The sequence below is a fragment of the Hippopotamus amphibius genome, chromosome 5 (genome assembly GCF_030028045.1).
Source record: "Hippopotamus amphibius kiboko isolate mHipAmp2 chromosome 5, mHipAmp2.hap2, whole genome shotgun sequence".
Classification (NCBI taxonomy): Eukaryota; Metazoa; Chordata; class Mammalia; order Artiodactyla; family Hippopotamidae; genus Hippopotamus; species Hippopotamus amphibius.
In genome coordinates this window covers 33,994,155-34,016,312 of record NC_080190.1, presented here as the reverse complement: position 1 = coordinate 34,016,312, position 22,158 = coordinate 33,994,155, and the positions used below count along the sequence as shown (strand labels likewise).

General features: G+C 44.5%; 1 protein-coding gene and 1 non-coding gene across 2 annotated transcripts in view; one reads left to right on the top strand and one right to left on the bottom strand.

The window, feature by feature from the left end:
* Positions 1 to 2,204: 2,204 nt before the first annotated feature.
* The window catches only part of PDLIM1 (PDZ and LIM domain 1), a 48,060-nt gene continuing 28,106 nt past the window's right edge, over positions 2,205 to 22,158 (bottom strand). The window contains exons 5-7 of the mRNA XM_057734742.1: positions 11,489 to 11,640; positions 3,158 to 3,275; positions 2,205 to 2,736 (exon numbers count right to left, since the gene is read on the bottom strand). Coding sequence (XP_057590725.1) covers positions 2,550 to 2,736; positions 3,158 to 3,275; positions 11,489 to 11,640 — 457 coding nt within the window. The 3' untranslated portion in view covers positions 2,205 to 2,549. The remainder of the gene's footprint in view (positions 2,737 to 3,157; positions 3,276 to 11,488; positions 11,641 to 22,158) is intronic.
* On the top strand, positions 17,589 to 17,661 carry TRNAR-CCU (transfer RNA arginine (anticodon CCU)). Its single transcript has one exon. It is a non-coding gene; the product is annotated as a tRNA-Arg (tRNA).

Sequence of the window (22,158 nt, the reverse complement as noted above, 5' to 3'; positions counted from 1 at the left end):
ATTAAAATTGATTTATTGATTTTACCTTTTTCTTTTTCCATATGGCTTATTAGAAAGGTTTAAATTACGTGTGTGGCTTGCATAGTACTACTTTGGACAACAATGAAGCATCCATTTACAGGTTCACTCACCAAATATTTGCGGTCTATTTCCCTGCTCAGTGCTGAATAGACAAAGCTGATAAAGACAGAGGAACAGTTCTTTTTTTTTCTTTTTTCTTTTCAGGATTAACTAAAAGAGTAACAGTTCTTATGGGGACTTTGTTCCTTCCAGGAGACTATGATCAGTGTCTTAAGCAATGCATGCCCAGGTGTGCCCTGGACACGAGCACAGCAGACCCTAGGCATGGTGGGCTAGCAGAGAAGCCTGTCTAGAGGAGGGGCACTGGGGCTTCATCCTGAAAGACCACTGATGTTAAATAAATCAAGAAGTGGAAGAAGACCATTCCAAGTCAAAGGGAATCACTTGCGACTCTGGCTGTTTTCCCTCTTCAGGAAATTGTCCAAAACCTTAGTAATTAAAGAATGATACAGGTCAGATCAGAGATATTCCAAAACATTCCTTACACTCTGCATTCATTTTAGATAAACAGGATGGAAGAAATAAAATCAGATGAACATGGTAGGCAAGACGGACAAGAAGTAGGCCAAACCTTAAATTGCTCTTGGCAGGAAATAACTCTATAAACCAAAGGCGGGAGGAAAAGAGGAGTTCCTGGCCACAAAACACAACTTGCCCTAAGGACGGTAATGCTGACATCCTGTTTCATTTTGTTAGGAAACAAATTCGTCTTGGAGCCACAGTGGTCACTTGATACTCCTGGTATCTGGCCTCCACTGGGAGGCACCCTGTAAGATCCATTCATAAGAAGTAATACTGTCATTGAACAAGAAAAGCATCAGACATTTGGCACAATTATCTGAGGCAAAGGACTGGACAAAGTTCTAAGAATGCATTACCCATTCATCCCTTTCCAATCAGTAAACCCAAATCACAGTTATTACTGTATTTGTAAATATATCAAACTTGCTGTTGTTCAGAGAGCTCTCATTTTCTGTTGGTTTGCCCAAATTACGAAGTTTCAGCCACCTTGTCTTTTACAAACTTAGAAAGAGTTCAAAGTAAGGATTAATTACAAAAAAAGAAAAAAGAAAAGAAAGAGGAAGGAAGGAAGATCAAGAGCTTTAACAGGAAGTAATTTTTTGCCTGAAAGTTTTGCTTCAAGTCTTATAGATTAGAACTGCTGATGTCTAGACTGTCTGTGGTGTGTCCAAGTTTCAGAGATGTGCAAAGTGAAGTCCAAGCACTGCCATCTAACTAGAATCCTTACTATTAGAAAGCTAGTCCCTTCATCAATAAAGGACATGAGCTCTTACCCATGGTAGTGAATAACTACGTAAGGGTAGATAATTTGCTCTTTCAGAGGAAGAAGGGTTGGTGGAGTGACCTGTCCATATCCCTTAACAAATCAGTCCCTAGAGTGATGGGGGTGCCAGTGTTTGAGCAAATGACTCCATTAGTGGTTAGTTATCAAGAGATGACCTACAGTAACCTCAGATCTCTGACTCAAGGCCCCTTAACATCTAGGGTTCCCAGTCTCTTCCTTGAGGAGAATGCATTTGCCACTTCCCTGAGCAATCTGCAGGTTTAGAGCTGCTGCTGGCCACGTTCATGAGTTTGCTTCCCTTCACAAAGGAGAGGGGTTGTAATGGCAGCAAACCAGCCCGGGGAGGGACTTATTAGGGGATATTTTAAGGCCAACTGGTAAAACTCCCAATCTATTATTTGGAAGCATTCATTTCCTCAGGTAAGTCCCAAAACAGCCAGATGTAAAGAAAACACTTCATTACAACATAACTATCTTATATTAGCATCAGAGAAAGATAATTTGGAGCAAGCTTCAAAGAAATATAAGAACATGGCTGTTGGGACCTCCCTGGTGGTCTAGTGGTCCAGTGGTCCTAACCACTCCATGCTCTCACTGGGGAACTAAGATCTGGTATGCCACGTGGCAGGGCCAAAAAAACACAAAAAACAAACAAAAAAGAACACGGCTGTTTCAGATGCCAGTGTTCTCACACCTGGAGAAAAAGGCCTGCAAATGTCAAAGGAGTGGGAACCCCAAAACAAGAGAGGCCCCAGAAGTCTCATCTGGCTTGCAACAGGAGATAGAACACATGGCCACATGATAAAGAGACACCACACTGCCTTGACGTCAATTTATTGAGTAAAAACAAAATCATTGTCAGACGTTAAATTCAGTTTGGTTCAAATCTGGCTGATGTCCATCTGCAGCAGAGATGAATGCAGGGGAAGAGAAGACACAGTGACACTGGCAAGGCGACACCCCACAAGACCATCTTCTGTTAATTACAAAAGCGGGCGGCACACAGCCAGCGTGAGTCAGTTAGCAAAGGGGACAAGACATTTAATGGGCAGGGATAATCAAAGTAAGCGAGAACTTCCAAGCAAAGAGAGGCCAGAGCTTTCAGAGGAAAAGATGCAGCAGGGGCTGGATGGAGAACCACGTTCGGTGCAGCGCGGCCGGCTCACTTGGGGAACACAGTGATCACGTCGTAGCCCTCGGGTGGAGTGACACGCTCCCGGGCGTGCTTTTCGCAGTAGATCTGATCCTCCACGAAGAAGTGGCCCTTCTGTTTCAGGTTGGTGCCACAGTCGGTGCACACGTAACACTCAGGGTGGCGGTGACGGTCCCGCAGCTTCACGAATGTGCCGCTGCAGGAGGCAGGAAGGAAAGGGGCTCCATTAGTGACCAGCACCAAGCCACGGGCTCCTCCCAAGGGCCCATCAACGGGCTGATCAGAGCCTCCTAAGTGGCCTCCAGTCATAAAGGGGCTTCTCGCGCCTGGGGTCCAGAGACATTACCCTTGAAGCCTTCGGGAAGTCCTTCGCATTTCAACAGAGCAGCTGTGTTTTTTCTGGTTTTACATGTTCATACCCTAAGGGTTCTGTGGCCAAGGAAAGCCTTCACCAGCTGGCTCTGGGACACAGGACCGCCCTGGCCTCTCTGCTCCATTTTCCAGGAAGGATTTTTTTCTCCATCACACCCAAAATGTACACCATCCAGAGCTTTCCACACTTTCATGGTTCACCCAACCTGCAGGGCCTGCAATGCCTGGGGAAGGCAGATACTCACACAATGCCGGTGCCACATCTGTCACACATGGGCAACTTCTGGGCATTTCCAATCGAAGCAGCCACTTTGGTGACTGGAGCCTTAACACTTCTGAATCCTGACGGCTTGTTGGGATCCCCTAAAAGGAGGAAAACACATGGGTTGGCCAGGAAGGGCAGGACTGCATAAGTATCGTTTAGTTCTTTCAGTCACTTATATATATATTCCAGCAAGGTCATGGGCACTGGAGTCAGACAGACTGATTCTGCAGTGGGATCCTGGGCAAGTTACTTAACTTCTCTGGTCCGCATTTTCCTCTTCTATAGAACAGATCACTTCCCCTTCACGGTGGGACAAAGAAGTTTAAAAGCACACATAAAGCCCTCCCTGGCACATGGTCAGCCGTCAAAACAAAAGTTCCACTACATGCTGATTAAATACATGCAAATGCTGATATGGGACCTAAAAATGCTTTACACAGATGGAAACAAAATAAATAAAAATGTCTGATCACCAAAAGGCAGTGCAGTCAGATGCCAAAAGAAACCCGCATTACAAGGAGAACAAAATCATTATAGTAGAGCGTGCTATAAGCAGCTGGATAAAACCAGCTGCCACAGAGCACAGCCAGCAGCAGCCTTCCCGCAGTCAGGATCCTGTGTACAAAACAAGCTCCGAGTTGCTGGGTGCTGAACTGCCTGCAGCCCAGCTCATCACCTGTGCACAGTCCTGTGTCACGGTAGCTATCAATAATGGGAAACTACTAACATTATTACAATTGCTTTATATTGGGTTGGCCAAAAAGTTCGTTTGGGCTTTTGGAACATTTTATGGAAAAACCCAAATGAACTTTTTGCCCAACCCATATTTGGCTGGCTGTGTTTCCACATCACTTTTTTTTTTTTTTTTAAACTGTGATGTGGCCTACCAACTATTGTTATGTTTGTCAGCTATTTACACGTCTGTCTGTCTGGACTGCAAATGACTGGAGCACCAGAACCCTATTTCGTTTATTTTTCCATACTTCACAGACCCTCCCATGGGCTGAGCAAATAACAGAGGCTCAATAAACACACAAGCAATAAAGGATCAAATGCATGACGGTCCCTCCCTCAGTCCAACATGCTTTGGCTCAGAAGCTGGAGAAGTCTCTACACACTTGGTTCTGAGTGGGCATCTGTGAGCATCCCAGGCACAAGGAGAGGTTTCATAGAATTCACAGACCAGGGTCTACCCCAGACCTTCTGAATGAGCATCTCCAGGTATAGGGGCCCCAGGAGATCCTGTTCTACACTCCAGGTTAAAATGCACTTTTTTAGACTAAAACAACTGTTCTCAAATGTTGCTGTGCATCAGAATCACCTGGCGGGCTCATTAAAACCCCAATTACTGACTGCGCCCACTCCCAGAGTTTCTGATTCAGCAGGCCTGAGGGAGGGCCCAAGAAACTGCATTTTAAACAAGTTCTCAGTTGCCGCTGCTGGTCCAGGAACCACACTTTGAGACCCCCTGGACAAGAGCAAAAAACGGCTTTTTTGTGTAAGGTGAGGGGGCGAGGAGAGGGTCATCCCACATCTGCAGCCATGCTGGGCAGTCCTGGGGCAGACGAATGCTGGTCCAAGCTCGCTTGTCCTTTTCGGAAACGAGTCCCCATATGTTGGCTGGTGCTTCTGAACCAAAAATTGAGAGGTGTTCACATACGGAGGTGTCCACATAGGGGCATTTAGAGTTGGCTGGGTGTGGTAGACTGTATATTTTATCTGCAATTATCCGTATCCTCCCCACCCTGACAACGCTTCCCAGTAGGTCAGCGATTCTCTACTGGCGGTGATCTTGTTCCCCAGCAACAGTTTTGGGTGTCACCACTGCAAGGGAATATGACTGGCTTCCAGGGGGCAGAGGCCAGGGGTGCTGCTAAATGTCCTAAAATGCACATGGCAGCCCCACTGCAAGGACTTTTCTGGCCCCAAAGGTCAACGGCACTAAGGCGGAGGAAACCTTGCTCTTGGTAGAGTATACGTTCCCATCCCATCAACTTTGGGTTTGGCCACAAGACGTGCTTTGGCCAATGGAGGGTAAGCAGATGTGAGCCCTGTTTGGGCAGAAGTACGAAGTGCGCTTGTGTGGTTTGGCCCTGCCCTCCCTGAGCTGCTGCCCTCTGCCCTAAGAAATTTTGCCATTTGCAACCACATGGACGGACTTGGAGGATATTACGCTTAGTGAAAAAAGTCAGACAGAGAAAAACAAATACTCTATGTTATCACTTACATGTGGACTCTAAAAAATAAAGGAATGAATATAACAAAACAGTACAGGACTCACAGACATGGAGAACAAAATAGTGGTTACCAGTAGGGAGAGCGAAGAGAGGAGGGCAAGATAAGGATAGATTAAAAAGTACAAACTACTATGTATAAAATAATAAGCTACAAGGATATATTGTACAGCACAGGAAATATAGCCCCCATTTTATAATTTTAAATGGCATATAATCTATTAAATCACTATGTTGTACACCTGAAACTTATATAATATTGTACATCAACTATATGACAATTAAAAAAACAAACAAGAACAGCAAGACCCAGAGAGGGACACCTCCCTCTACTGGGCTCCCAGAACGAAAAACCCCGTGAAGCCAGGCCCAGCCCTCCCAAAGCCAGAGCCACAGCTGACCAGCAGCCCTGGTGTAAGAAATGCATTTGTTGCTGCGACTTGCTGCTAACTGACAGAATGTGATAGCTAGCTTGGGATGCTTTGCTGCCGAGGAGAATAAGAAGGAATATTTAAAAGTAGTTGGGGGGCTTCACTGGTGGCGCAGTGGTTAAGAATCCGCCTGCCAATGCAGGGGGACACGGGTTCGAGCCCTGGGCCAGGAGGTTCCCACGTGCCGCTCTAGAGCCCGCGAGCCACACTATTGAGCCCACGTCCCACAACTACTGAAGCCTGTGCACCTAAGAGCCCATGTTCTGCAGCAAGACAAGCCACCGCAATGAGAAGCCCACACACCAGAACAAAGGGTAGCTCCGCTCGCCACAATTAGAGAAAGCCCGTGCACAGCAACGAAGATCCAATGCAGCCAATAAATAAATAAATTAATTAATTAATAAAAGTAGTCTGGGACTTTTAAGGACCCCATCGTGGGTGTTTACAGCAGAGCCTCTCAGGTTTCTCCCATCAGTGCTGGGAACCTCCCGCATCGCGGGAATTGATAAACACAGGTGCCCATCTGGCAACATGTGACAAGGGGCAGAGATTAGGAGGCACCAGGGTTTCCACGGTTTTCAGCTGTGAGCTCTACCACTAGGCTTGGGGAAGGCTTGGCGCTGCCCCTCACAGATGCATGTGGGAAACCACCTTGGTGCTCTTGTTACCCCCCAGCCCAAGGTACCTTTCCCAACCTTCCTCCCTTCCTCGGTCACAGCCCCAGCTTTGTTCACTATGGATTTTTTTTGCATTAATTTTGATTTTTTTAAAATATTGCATTCAAGTATCAGTTTTGTCTTGATTGAGTTCTTAGGTACCAGCTTAAATTTTGTACCCAAGGCAAGTGCCTCCCTCACCTTGCCCTAATCCTGGACCTGCCTAGAAGGATCTCAGAAGGGCCTGGCTAGGCAGCTTCATGCTTCTGAGTATCCCAAACAGGCTCCCTCGCTTTCTGGCTGTTGGTGCTGGAGCCACTTTGGCTGCCCACCCGCTGCGAAGTAAAGGAAATGGCAGCATCTCTGCACACCTGCACAGCCTGCAAAGGAAACTGGCGGTGCTGAGCCAACCCTATGAGTTCGGGGTCTCCTATGTGATGGGCTGTTTTTCGCAGAAAAATTACCAGGAAAGGTAGGAGATGCAGGAGGAGAACGGAAAGAGGGACACACGATCCCCACTTGGTAGGGGGAGAATCACATCTCTTTTTGAAATAACAGAACTGAACTGGATAAAGCCAGGCACAGCGCCAGCAGAAGAGGCTGTGCGCTGGATAAAGCCGGCCTCGCTGCGGCTTGTTCAGCCCTGCAGCGCCACCTGTTGGCTAGATTTTCTTCTTTCACCTATTCAGCCAACACAGCAAATGTGAAGAAATTTCACTTCTTCCTTCCCTCTCCACTAGCTTAGAGCAAAAATATTGGCTCCCTTTGGACTGTGGGCAGCTACAAAAATTTCCAAATATCTCCCCTTCCAGTGAACCTTGCATCTAAAAGCTTTTTGGAAAAAAGTGAAAATGAATGGGGGAATTCCCTGGCGGTTCAGTGGTTAGGACTCCATACTTTCACTGCCAACAGCCTGCATTTGATCCCTGGTCTGGGAACTAAGATCCCACAAGCCACCTGGCACGGCAAAAAAAGAAAAAAAAAGTGAAAATGAATGGAGTAAAGCGCAGCCTTTTTTCTATCCACTTCACTGCCCAACAACCCTCCATGGCTCTACATTACCTACAGAATCAAATTTATGGTCCTTAACCTCCAACCTGCTGGTCCTCTAGGATCTGACTCCAGACCATCTGAGGATTCTCCTGGAACCCTGGGCACCAGCCAAAACGAGCCTAGATACCTCTTATCTCAGAGCCTCTTGTTCCCACTCTGTTTCTCAGTCCACGTCTCGGTCCACGATGGCTATGGTGTATACATACCATAGACTATCATTCTGCCTTAAAAAGGAAGGAAATGCTGACATGCTACAACATGGGGGCACCCTGAGGACATTATGCTAAGTGAAAAAAGCCAGGTGCAAAAGGAAAAATACTGCATGATACTACTCATATGAAATACATGAAATAGTCAAATTCATGGAAACAGAAAGCAGAATGGAGGTTTCCACGAGCTGGGGGGGAGGGGGCCGTGAGGAGTTAGTGTTGAATGGGCGCAGAGTTTCAGTTCTGCAAGATGAAGAGTTCTGTGGCTGGATGGTGGTGATAGCAGCACAATGATATGAATGTCCTCGATGCCATGGAATCGTACGCTTAAAAATGGTTAAGACGGTAAATTTTGTTAGGTATATGTCCAGTTTACAAAAATAAAATAAAGCCTCCTTCTCCCTGCAAATTTTAGAATTTGATCCAGAGCAATAGTAAGTGTGAAGAACCCAAGACCCTTTCTCCTAGTCCAGAGGCCGAATTTCACCCCAAATGAGAAGATCGACATTGTCTGGAGATTTATCACCAAGCCCTGCTGCAGCCAAACCTCCTGTGGGGCCTCACTGACTGCATGCCTGGCACTTTACACGCACCATTTCCCTCAAGGCTTTAAAAACCTGTGGAGGAGCCAATATTAGCCTCACTGGACATATGCAGAGACTAGGGCTTAGAGACACGAGCCACTTGCTTGAGGTCTTGTGACGGGTCACGGGAAGATCCTGGACGCCAGTGCTGGTGGTGCAGCACTGCTTTAAGAACTACAGGCCTTCTTAAGCACTACAGTACAGTAAGTCCCCTACATATGAACCTTGAAGTTGCAAACTTTCAAAGATGCAAACATGCGTTCTCATGTCCAATCACGAAAGTTAGCTCACATGCCTGGCATACACTGTCACGTGTGTGCATCCTCTACAAGTGGTTGTGCTTTTGTATACTTTACTGCACAGTACTGTATAGAGTACAGTAGTACAGTATACTTATTTCAAGCCCAGGATGTCTGGAAGCAAGTGTAAAAGCAGTGGTGATGTAACTGGTACTGTACTACATACGACTGTGTTAGTTGCATACCTAGGCTAATTTTGTTGTACTTACGAACAAACAGGACTTACGAATGCGCTCTCTGAACGGGACTCGTTCGTACATAGGGGACTTACTGTAACCCTCACTGAGTGCTTTTACCATGTACCAGCCACTGCCCTGAGCTTTGACCATTTCATCTCATATGAAAACAGGCATTTGAGCTCCCTCACTTGAGAGCCTTCTGCATGTGGCAGATATCTGGATTGGAATTTATGCTGTTTCATTCAGTGAAAATTTAATGCAAGTGCATATTAAGAGACAAGGGAGAGACCACAAGATCTATTATCTCCCTTTTCCTTTTTAGCAAAATTTTCATGTTCTTTGGAGCAATAAGATATCCAGTCATCCAGCCCAGGGGAGAAAAACTATAATTCTCAGACTCTCTTGCAACTAGATGGGGTCATGTGACTAATTTCTGATCAAAATATAAATGGAATAGTCAACTTCTGGGAAAGAGGAAGCTGGCTCATCTGAAAGGGGGATTCCCCAATTAGCCCTTTGCCTCCTTTTTCCTTCCTGGTGCCTGGAAGTAGGCATGATGGCTGGAGCAGAAGCTGCCAACTAGAACCACGAGGTAGCTTTGAGAATGGAAGCCACTGGCTTGGCAGGTAGAGTACAGGATGGAAGGGGTCTAGATTTTGAAGAGCAGGTCAGAGCAGCTCAGTGATCTTGGGCTTTGGGTCCTTCTCTGCACCCCATGACCTGAGAGCATTCAATGCGCTGAGCCCTGTAATGTCTATGTTCTACTTCGGGCTGGAACAGACTGGCTTTTCTTCTCAACTGAAGGTTGAGTTGTGGATTCTCACATGTTTTGAAAAACTGTCATCCTCTAGGGTTGTCCCCTAAGTCATCTGTTAGTTGGGCTAAGACTGAAACTTAACAGAGTATATGACTCATTCCTCCCAAACAGCACAGGTACTCCAAGCAAAGGGGAAAACTGCTGGTAGGGACAATATCCTTCTAGCATAAAAGAAGAATTATCCTAATTTCCTGTGCTTATAAATTGCCTATTTCTCTAAAGAACCAAATGGGGGAGGAAGCCTGGGTGCTGGGTGTGTTCACTAGGGAACTTTCAGCTCAGGGAGGATTCCTGGAAAGCCAGCTCTGCAGCTGGGGGCTTCCAGGAGGAAAGGGACTTTTCCAGAGGGCACTCAGTTCTGACCCTCACTGGCTGCCCTGGAGAAACAGCTAACCCCTTTGGAGTTGGCCTGGCTGAAGCAGGTCTCACAAGCAGAACCGCCAAGTATTCCTCCCAGAAGTACCAACTCTCTCTTCACAGGCAGGCACATTGGGAAGAAGAAGAAGAGCAGGAGAAGGCAGGACTCCGGTGGGTCCTGGGGCACGGGACAGTGTAGAGTGTAGAGAGCTGGGCCTCAATGAGACCAAGAAGGGCTGCAAAACCCAACTCTCCAGAAGTCACTGGTAGCTAGGCTGATGGCGAGAATGAGAGGCACTTATGAATGACACCTGGGAGGTGGGCGAGCCTGAGAGCTGCTGCTCACAGGTCACCTTTGTGAGAAGGAGGAAAAAAGCATCCCTTCCGCAACACACCCATTTGCCAGAAATTTCTCATTGTTGCTGAGACTAAGTTATTGAGCCAGCTTTGCTGCCATCCACTTGAAAATTATCAACAGAAAAAATAGTGTATGATGGCTATAGGGCAAAGACTATCTCCTGAGACCTGGAGAGCCACAAGGGTGGCCCTGGTACCTCAGGCACTAGAGCTCACATGCAGATAAGCTAAGGCTGGCCTGGAACCTCTTGATGAGGTTTCAAACATCATAACAGTTAGGAAGCACCTACTGTGTGCTGGGTCACAATGACTGGTGTTTTGTATAATTTATGACATTTGATCCTCACACCAATCCTAAAGGAAAGGATTTTTATCCCCAATTGACAGATGAGCAAACAAGCCCAGAAAGGTTCAGAGACTTGCCTGAGGTCACTCAGGGGGGATGTGGCCAAACTGGGGGCTCTCGGGTTCTCAGGAAGCCGTCCACCATAGAGCAAGAACAAATGCACGGCCCCAAAGAGAACCCCAGAGCCTGGCTTCACTGTGCTGATCATTCATTTCACTCTGCTTGTCATTCATACCCCATGGTCTTCACCCACTCACACGTGCCAGCCGCCACAGAAACATGGTGTGTGGGCTCAAACCAAACCAATGGCCAAGGGACACAGTGACAGAATCCCACAACAGTCAAGCTCACCACACCCTCAGCCTCCCCACATGCCTGTGACAGGAAGCAGCTAGGCAGGCGTGGCCAGGAGCTCATGCATCCTCTCCCTGCAACCCACCCCCGTTGTTTGTTTGTTTGTTTGTTTTTTGGCCATGCCGTGCAGTTTACGGAATCTTAATCCGCTGACCAGGGATCGAACCTGCACCCTCGGCAGAGAGAGCAAGGAGTCACAACCACTGGACCGCCATGGAATTCCCTCTCTCTTTTTTTGAAAAGAGCTTTAAGTCTTTTAAGAGCCATGCCTTCCAAAGCACACCGTGCTCTTTCCACCTCTTCAGGGCTGTGTTCATCTGCGTTTTAGCAATGACTGCCCCTCAACCCAGGCCCTCAACAAGAGCCTCTGCGGGCGCGCAAACACGCACACACACACGCACACACACACGCACACACACACACACGGCTGATTACCTTTCTCCTCAGACTCCAGGATTTCCTGCAAAACCAAGAATGAAGTGGACTGTTTTGGAGGCTCATTCAGCTCCTGTTTCTCCTGAAGCATCTTGTAAACTTCAGATTCTTTGTCAATGACGAGTCCGCTTGGAAGCTGAGAATGGTCTAAGCTGTAAAGAATGTTTTGCAAGTTCATTAGGACATGTCAGAAGTTAGGAAAAAAATTCACCAGGCACCCCCTACCAAGCGAAGACATCCCTGCATCAAAGGGTGGAGAGAAATTATGCCAGCGGACGAAGCCCTTTATTAACGCAGCCATAGACCTCCTGCCGGTACTGTGAGGTGTCCATAGGCAGAGCTGGCTGCTGCTTCCGGGCAAGAAGAGGCTACTTTTCAAAATAGTTTCAGTGATGCAATTACTTTTTGGCCTAATCCCATGGAATGGGAATGCTGTGCTTCTTTCAAAATTACATAAACAACACTATGTCAAAAGAAAATTTAGAAGAGGAAAAATGTCAACCACAACTTGAGCACTAAAAACTCAGCTGGGTCCCCTTAGTGCAGGCCACATTCCTTCCCCAGAGCAGAAATCAGTGTTCTTTACTCCTGATGATATCAAAGTGCTCTCTCTGTCTCTATAAACTCTAATTCTCATGGCAAGGAGCTCTGGTCTCTTCACCTACCACACAGAGGGAACAGTGTCTGCCCTGCCCAGTTCACAGGGTTGGTGGCAAGCATGAGAAAGTACTTTGTTTTTTGTATTTTAAAATTTTTATTGGAGTATAGTTGATTTACACTGTTGTGTTAGTTTCAGGTGTACAGCAAAGTGAATCAGTTATACACACACATATATCTACTCTTTTTTAGATTCTTTTCCATATAGGCGATGACAGAGTATTGAGTAGAGTTCCCTGTGCTCTACAGTAGGTCCTTCTTAGTTATGTATTTTATAATAGCAGTGTGTATATGTCAATCCCAATTTCCCTATTTATCACCCCCATCTCACCTTCCCCCCTCCCCCGTTACCATAAGTATGCTTTCTACATCTGTGACCCTATTTTTGTAAATAAGTTCATTTGTACCATTTTTTAAGATTCCACATATAAGCGATATCGTATGATATCTGTCTTTCTCTGACTTACTTCACTTAGTGTGACAATCTCTAGGTAAGTACTCTGTAAACAGTGAAGTGCTGCTCCGTGTAAGGGGGGCCAGGGCGGGGGTAGGGCAGAGGCCTCCGCTCAGGCCCAGGGACGGGGCAAGCCAGGCCTTGCAGCCCACACCTCCCCCCTGTGCTTCTGGGCTCCCCACGACAGGACGAGACAGGCAGAGCTGGGAGCCTCTTTCCTCCGGGGCCCATTTTCCAGGGGAGGAGACTCTCCTGCCTGGTCTCAGGGAGGAAGGGGAGTGAATGGGAGGTAGACTGCAGACAGCTTTACCGGTGAGGTCTGTCCTGAGCCCCACCCCTTCGCACCAAGCCCTCCACCGCGTGGCCCAGCCACGCCATCCATGAACAGCGTGGCTGACCAGCTGCGTGACTTGTCCCTCTGCCGCCTCTCTCAGCCCCCAGGACTGTCTTTCTTTTGACCAGAGACCGGAGTGACATTTTAAACCTGAGGATCAGACTTTGCCGTGATGTGGCTCAAAGTGTTCCCATTTGACTCAGAAGCAAATATTTAGTTTTAATAACAAAACACAAGCTTAACCAATTTCATCTGCTTCGCAGTAAATATTCGTTACAAAAAGTAGAAAGGCCCTAAAAGATGTGCCTCTGCTTCCCTCTCCAAACACATTACCTGGCACCCCTTGCTCACTCCAATCGGACCAGCCTTCATGGAGTTTCTAGGACACCCAGCCTCAGGGCCTTTGCATGTCCTGCTCCTTCTGCATGGAACACTCCCTCCCCAGATAGGTCTCTGCTCTGATGTCCCTCCTCGGAGAGGGTCCCTGACCCTCAACTTAAAACAGTCCACCCCATCCCATCACTTTTCCCCTTGCCCTGCTCCATCTGTCTCCATGTTGTTTCTCACTCTCTTATCATGAATTATTCTTGTTTCTTTATTGTCAGTCTCTCCCTGGAAAGCACTCCCATGAGGGCCAGGCCATGGACTGTCTTGCTCACCATCGTGTTCCTGCCCTGGGTCAGTGCCCAGCACAGGGCTGGGGCTCGGCAGGTGTTAGGGAAGTAGATCAAGTCCTTCTCTGCTCCTCACTGCACCCTCTCCCTGCTCCTGTGGGGCCGCAGGGAATCCCCCAGGGCTGTGCCAGGGAAATGGGCAACCCAGTCTCCTGGGCCCAGATCACCTCCTGCCTCTCAGCCTCGGCTTCTTTTTCAGAAGCTGCCACCAGCTTGGGAAGAGGGACGGTGTGCCCAGTGGGTCAAAGAGGAAATACCAGATGGTGGTGCAATTTATCACCCACACATTGGATAATTAGTTCACATTCCATTTTAACTGTGACTCAAGTCCCCAGTGGGAAGCAGGGTCACCTGAATCAATGAAGCTCCAGGTTTTCCCTTTGACTACAACCAGGTTCTCACAATAGAGAACAGAGCTCTCCAAGAGTGACATCTGCTCTGCTGCTCTCAGGAGGGTCAAAATGTAAGCAGAGACATTCATCAGCTTGTCACTTACGCAGGCTGCAGTGGGCGGAAGGGAAGCCACCACCCCTGCTCGTCCACAGCTGCTGGTCCCTGCCCTTGTCTCTCTCCCTCTGTTCCCCAAGCAGACAATGGACCACTCTGAGGAGCGGCTGTAACTAGGCACCATGGTCTTCCTCTGGCCCTGTCATTTGAGTTACATGCCGGACTCTTTCTTTGGGTCCAAAGTCCTAAGCTTGCCCTATGATAAATGTATCATGTTATTTTGACAAATATTTTCTTATACTACACTTAGAACTATTTTAAAATCAAGATCAGACTATGGAATGTTCTTGGGGAGAATTTTTCCCCTTCTTTGGTGTATGTTGTTATGTCTGCAAGCCACCAAGGGACCGCTAAAAATGACGGAACCCAAACTACAAGGTCATCACATATTCTTCCAGCAAATAGTCTTGGAAAGTATTTCTGTGATTAAAAAAAGGGAAAACAACTTACTATTTCTTCTCAAAGGATGATAATATCTTTCTACCACTTGACAATTTATAAAGCACTTTCGGTACCCTTTGCCTTATTTGAAGCACTGATCTGCCTAATTCAAAAATAATATCCTAAGACCCAAGTCTTAGACATTAGACTATCAGATATGGACAAATGACATCACAATATCTTAAAAAAAAAACCTAGGACAAAAACATGCATGAGAAATGGAGTCCCCAAAAAAGCATTCTCACTCAATGCTATATTGTAATAGCACTGAAAGGAAGAATTCTATAGTGATAAATTTTCAAAAAATACGAGCTACATGACTGAGTCACCAGGAGAAAAACTTGTGAGGGTGGGTCACTAGAAGTAAGTACAGTCTTCTAAACCCAGTCTTTACAATTTTAATAACAAAATACAAGAGTTTAATCAAATTTAACTCCTTTGTAGTAAGAGAATAGTAATAATAAATGAGATTGTTTTATCAGAAAAAAAAAATTAACTTCTTTGGAGTAACTATCCATTACACCCTTCATGTTTCCTACTTCTTATTTCCCCAAGTCAGACCTGGTGCTGAATGTACACCAGTTTCCCAAATGTTCAACATCTTCTCCCAGTCCTTCAGGCCCTGACCACAGGGCCTGTCACCCCAGGGATATCACAGCCTGGAGCTGATGAAGTGGCTGACATAGCCAGGCGTTTAAGGTCAGTGGTCTTTAGAACATCAGAAGAAAATTCCCCTTGAACTTGTCTCCAAGAGGAGGATTTCAGAGGCGGAACTTGCAGACTTTATGTGACACAAAGGCCTGTTCCAGACAAAAAAAAAAGCAGCTGGGGTGAGGGTCAGAAGGTCAAGGAGTATAGAGAAAAAGCACACTCGTGGTTTGCGGACAGCAACCCCGGGAGGAGAGTCCACTTCATCAAAGGAGCAAAGTGGCCAGAGTGGGGACACGAGAGACTCTTCATTTTTTTTTTTAACTTGAACCATCACCTGTGGCAGTAACTTAATAATCTGTATATGTCTCAACTAAAACAAAAAGCCATAAGAAAAAAAAAATCCCACTGCTGCTATAACCTTAATGGTATCATTTTCTCACCGAGTAGGTCAACTTTCGTTCTGCACTAAAACTGCCTGTGTGTGAGGCAAAGTTTGGGACAAAAAGGGAGATTACTTGAATTATAAGATGCATCCAGACAGGAGAAGACTTTCTCTTCATAAAAATCATTTTCCCATCTGGGAAGACGGAGTTGACATAAGTTTCCCTATTCCTCCCACTAAGTCCATCTAAAAACCCTGAACATCTATATAAGACGAATGTAAGAAGACGCAGAAAGGGGGCAGGAGAAGGCAGACCAGCCAGAGACCTTGGGACCCGAGGAATGACACTGGTGAGTTCCCAGGGTTTTCTTTTTGCCTCATATATCCCAGATGTGGAGCTAAATAAGGCAGCAATCCAGAAAGGGCAACAAACTCAGACAAGAGAAGCCTCTAGAAAAGCCTGCCCTCTCTAATCAAATGACTGAGAAGGGGGCAGCCAGCATGGCGCAAGACTTGGAAACAATAACCACTTTTCTCCAGCCAAATGCGGAAAAGGCCAGCAGAGTCCAGACTTTCACCCTCACAGGGCCTTAATGAGGTGCGCCAACCACCCCACTGGGGTATCAGTGAAGGACCAGTAGGAAGCCCATGTGTCATCCCCAGCCAGCTGAATGAAGAAAGCCTAGTGGACAGCCATTACTGTCAGCACCACTCAGCAGTGCCAAAGCCACCACTCACCCACCGTGAGTCTGTGGAGGCCACATGGGTAGCCGGAACTCCTACTCCAGCAACAATGAGCCGCCCCCAGTAACCTCCAGTGTCAACACAGACAGAGTGGGGAAACCAGCCCTCAAGGTGGCCCATCACCCGCCTGGGGATGGGAGGCTCCCACAGTTCCCTGCGGGTGGGAGGGAGAGAGACAAGGGCAGTGACCAGCATCTGCGGGTGGGCAGGGGTGGTGGTTTCCCTTCTCCCCACTGCAGCCTGTGCAAGTGAGCCGCTGAGGAGTCTCTCCTACTTAAATTCTGACCTTCCCGGAGAGCAGCAGGGCATATTCACTCTTTGAGCGTCATTGATGTGATTGACCCTGCTTCCAGCTGGGAACCTGAGTACTTCAAGTGCCCCAGGAGGCTGACAGGAAAGACAAAAAGAGAGGAGAGGGAGTAGTAACTTGGGGAAAACCTATATCTCAGTTTTCTTTTTTTTTAATTTAATTTCATTTTGGCCACACCACGTGGCTTGCGGGATTTTAGTTCCCCAACCATGGATTGAACGTGGGCCCTTGGCAGTGAAAGCAGGGAGTCCTAACCACTGGATCACCAGGGAACTCCCTCAGTTTTTTGTTTTTGTTTTTAAATGAAATGTGAGCTAGTTATACAACGAGTGGATACAAAACGAGTGAATAAATGTAACTGGAATAATTCATTTGCACTTGTAAAAGCTTCACCCCTAAAAATAAAGTGGTTAGATTTGCTGAGAAAACTGTTGTTAGCCATTGCCTGCATTCTTGAATCTGGGAGGCTGCTGGTGGACTGGAGAGCATGTGGCTTTATTTCTCACAAATTATAACTTGTTTACATACAAACCTACCTCTCTGTATTGATAAATTGCACCACCATGTGATATTTGTTCTTTGGCTCCACTGGGCACACTGTCCCTCTTTCCTAGAGGGTGGAGGCTTCTCAAAAAACAGTCAGAATAACAGATAGGAGATGATCTGAGACCAGATATCCAGAAAAGGACTAGAGGCTATGTTTATGGCAAATAAGCACATGAAAAGATGTTCAACATCATTACCCACAAGGGAAGTACAAATTAAAAGCACAATGAGATATTATCACACACTTATGGGAACGGCTAGAATAAAAAACAGCAGCAACACCAAATGCTGGAGAGGATATGGAGAAACTAGATCAAACATTGTGGGTAGAAATGTAAAATGGTACAGACATTCTGCAAAACTGTTTGGTAGCTTTTATAAAATTAAACATCTAGGGACCTCCCTGGTGGTCCAGTGGGTAAGACTCTGCGCTCCTAATGCAGGGGGCCTGGGTTCGATCCCTGGTCAGGGAACTAGATCCAACATGCATGCCTCAACTAAGAATCCACATGCTACCACTAAGAAGCCTGCATGCTGCAACTAAAGATACTGCATATCACAATGAAGATCCCGTGCACCACAGCTAAGACCCAGCACAGCCTAAAGAAATAAATAAATATTAAAAAAAAACTTTAAACATCTAACTACCTTGTGACCCAGCAATTGTACTCCTGGTCATTTAACCTAGAGATGAAAATTTTTGGTTACACAAAAACCTGTTCACAAATGTTTACAGCCACTTTATTCATAATAGCCAAAAATAAGACGCAACCCAGATGTCCTTCAATAGGTGAATGGTTAAACAAACTGTGGTACATCCATACCATGGAATAAAAAGGAACAAAAGAGGATAGAACAACCAGAGAGAAGATCTATAAGCAAACTGAGGACCTGAACCATACTATAAACCAATTGTACCTAACATATACAGAACACTACACCCAACAACAGCAGAATATACATTCTTCTCAAGTGCACACAGAGCATTCTCCAAGTTAGATCACAGGTTAGGCCACAAAAAAGTCTTAACAAATTAAGACTGAAGTCACTAAGAATTTTTTGTGAACACAATGGAATGAAACTAGAAATCAACAGCAAAAGGAAAACTGGAAAGTTCACAAATATGTGGAAGTTAAACATACTCATGAACAATGGGAGAAAGAAGAAGTCACAAGGCAAATTAGAAAATAACTTGAGACAAATGAAAATGAAAAAACAATATATCAAAACTTATGGAACAGAGCAAAAGCTAAGCAGAATCCTTATAGCAATAATGCCTAATTTAAAAGGAAAGATGTCAAATAAGCAAGGTTTATACCTCAAGGAACAAGAAGAACAGACTGAAGTTAGCAAAAGGAAGAAAATAAAAGACTAGAGCAGACAAAATAGAAAAGAGGAAAACAACAGGAAAAATGAAACAAAATTAAGAGTTTGGTTTTTTTGGTTTAAAAATCAACAAAATTGACAAATACTTAGCTAGTCTAAGAAAAAAGGAGACAAGACAACAAAAAATCAGAAATGAAAGAGGAGACACTACAATGCATATGACAGAAATAAAAAAGATCATAAAAGACTATTATGAGCAATTATATACCAACAAACTGGATTGCCTAGAAGAAACAGCTAAATTCCTATTAAGACTGAATCATGCAAGAAAAAAATTCTGAACAGACCTATAATAAAAAATATGATTGAATCAGTAATCAAAAATCTCCCAACAACAAAAAAGCCCAAGGACCAGATGGCTTTACTGGATAATTCTATCAAATATTTTAAGAAAAATTAACACCAATCCTTCTCAAACTCTTCCCCCAAAAAATGAAGAGGAGGAAACACTTACAGATTCATTCTATGAGGCCAGCACTACCCTGATACCAGAACCAGAGAAAGATACTACAGGAAAAGAAAACTACAGAATAATATCCCTGATGAACATCGATGCAAAAATCCTCAGCAAACTGATTCAACATCACATTAAAATGATCTTACGCTATGAGTAAGTGGGATTTACTTCTGAAATGCAAAGATAGCTCAACATAAAAATCAGTCAATGAAATTAATACACTATATTAACAGAATGCAGACTGGAAGACAAAAACCATATTATCATCTCAATGCAGAAAAAGCATCTGACAAAATTCAATATACTTTCATGATAAAAACAATAAAAGAAAACCAGGAATAGAAGGTAATTGACTCAACATAAGAAAGGCTATGTATGACAAGCTTATAGCTAACATCTCAATATCAAAAAACTAAGTTTTACCTCTAAGATCAGGAAGAAGACAAGGATGACCACCCTCATCACTTCCATTCAACATAGTACTAGAAGTCCTAACCAGAGCAATTAGGCAAGAAAAGGAAATAAAAGGCATCCATATTGGAAAGGAAGAAGTAAAATTATCTCTGTTCACAGATGACATGATCTTATATGTAGAAAATCCTAAAGCTTCCATAAACCAAAAGAATTGTTAAAACCAGGAATTCCCTGGCGGTCCAGTGGTTAGGACTCCACACTTCCACTGCAGGGGGCATGGGTTCAATCCCTGGTCAGGGAACTAAGATCCCGCATGCTGTGTGGTGAAGCCAAAAAAAAAAAAAAAGAAAAGAAAAGACTTGTTTAAACAAAGGAATTTGGCAAAGCTGCAGGATACAAAATCGACACACAAAAATCAATTGTGTTTCTATATACTAACAAAGAACAATCCAAAAAGAAAATTAAGAAAACAATCCTATTTACAGTAGCAACAAAAGAATAAACTACTTGGGAATAAACTTAGCCAAGGAGGGAAAAGACTTGTACTGAAAACTATGAAACATTGATGAAAGAAATTAAAGACAAAAATAAATGGAAATATATCCATGTTCATGGATTAGAAGAATTAATATTGCTAGAAATGTTAGTACTACCCAAAGTGATGTACAGATTCAGTGCAATTCCTATCAAAATCCCAATGGCAATTTTTTTTGCAGGAATAGAAAAAAAAAATCCTAGCATTCATATGGCCTCTCAAATAGCCAAAAAAATATTACAGAAGAAAAACAAGACCAGAAGTATCACACTTCCTGATGTCAAAACATATTGCAAAGCTACAGTAACAAAAACAGCATGGTACTTGCATAAAGACAGCCATATAGACAGATGGAACAGAATATACAGCCCAGAAATAAACCCTGGCATATAAGGTCAAATGATAGGGTGCCAAGGATACACAAGGCAGAAAGGGTAGTCTCTTCAATAAGTGGTATTGAGAAAGCTGGATATCTGTGTACAAAAGAATGAAATCAGACCTTTATTTCACCATATACAAAAATCAACTGAAGACTCAGTGTAAGACCTGAAACCATAAAACTCCTAGAAGAAAACAGGGAAAAGCTTCATGACATTATTCTTAGCAATGATTTCTTGACTATGACCGCAAAAGCACAGGGATCAAAATCAAAATTAGACAAATGGGTCTATGTTAAACTAAAAAGCTTCTACATAGCAAAGGAAACAATCAACAGAGTGAAAAGACAACCCGCAGAATGGGAGAAAATATTTGCAAACCACATATTTGAAAAAAGTTAATATCCAGAATATATAAAGAATTCCTACAACTCCACACCAAAAAAATAAATAACCTGATTTTCTAAATGGGCAAAGCACTTGAAATGACATTTCTCCAAAAAGATACACAATGGCCAACAACCATGTGAAAAGATGTTCAACATCACTAATCATCAGAGAAACACAAATTTAAGCTATGAGATATATCACCTTATACCCAGGAGGATAGCTTCTACCAAAATCCAAAACCGAAACAAAGCAAAAAGACAGAAAATAGCAAATGTTCGTGAGGATGGAAACACTGAAAGCCTATGCACTGTTGCTGGGAATGGAAAATGGAAAACATGATGCAGGCTCCTCAAAAAAATTAAAAATAAAACTACTATATGATCCAGCAATCCCACCTCTGGGTGTATAACCCAAAGAATTAAAATCGGGCTCTCAAAGAAACATCTGGATACTCATGTTCATTGGAGCACTGTTCACAAGAAATAGCTGAGAAGTGGAAGCAGCCTAAATGTCCACTGACAGATAAATGGATAAAGAAAATGTACTATATTCAGATAATGGAATACTATTCAGCCTTTAAAAAAAAATCCTGTCACACGCTGCAACATGGATAAACCTTGAGGCCATTACACTAAGTGAAATAAGCCAGTCACAAAAAGACAAATACTGCATGATTCCACTTGTGTGAGGTGTCTAAAGTAGTCACACTTAGAAACAGAAAACAGAATGGTGGTTGCCAAGGGCTGGAGGGCGGAGGAAAAGGAGAGTTATTCAACAGGTATAGAGTTTCAGTTTTTTGGGGGGTTTTCAGCCACACCATGCAGCATGCGGAACTTCCCCAACCAGGGATCCAACCCGTGCCCTCTGCAGTGGAAGCTCAGAGTCTTAACCACTGGACCACCAGGGAGGTCCTAGAGTTTCAGTTTTGCAACACGAAACATTTCTAGAGATCTGCTGTACAACAATGTGTATGTGGTTACCTCTACCGCACTATATACTTAAAAATGGTTAAGATGGTATATTTTATGCTATGTGTTTTTTAACCATAATTAAAATAAAAAATACATCTTTAGAACAGAACTATTGGTACCTAAAACAACCTAACTAAATCAGATAAATCTCCAGAGAATTATTCTGAGTAAAAAAAGTCAATCTCAAAAAGTTACACACTGGGACTTCCCTGGTGGTCCACTGGTTAAGACTCTGTGCCTCTGATGTGAAGGGTGCAGGTTCAGTCCCTGGTTGGGGAACTAAGATCCCACATGCTGTGTTGCGCAGCCAAAAAAATTAAAAAATTTAAAAAGTTACATACTGTGTGATACCATTAATAACATTCTTGAAATGACAAAATTATAGAAATGGAGAGCAGCTTAGTGGGTTTCCAGGGGTAAAGGGGGGTGCAGGGGTGGGA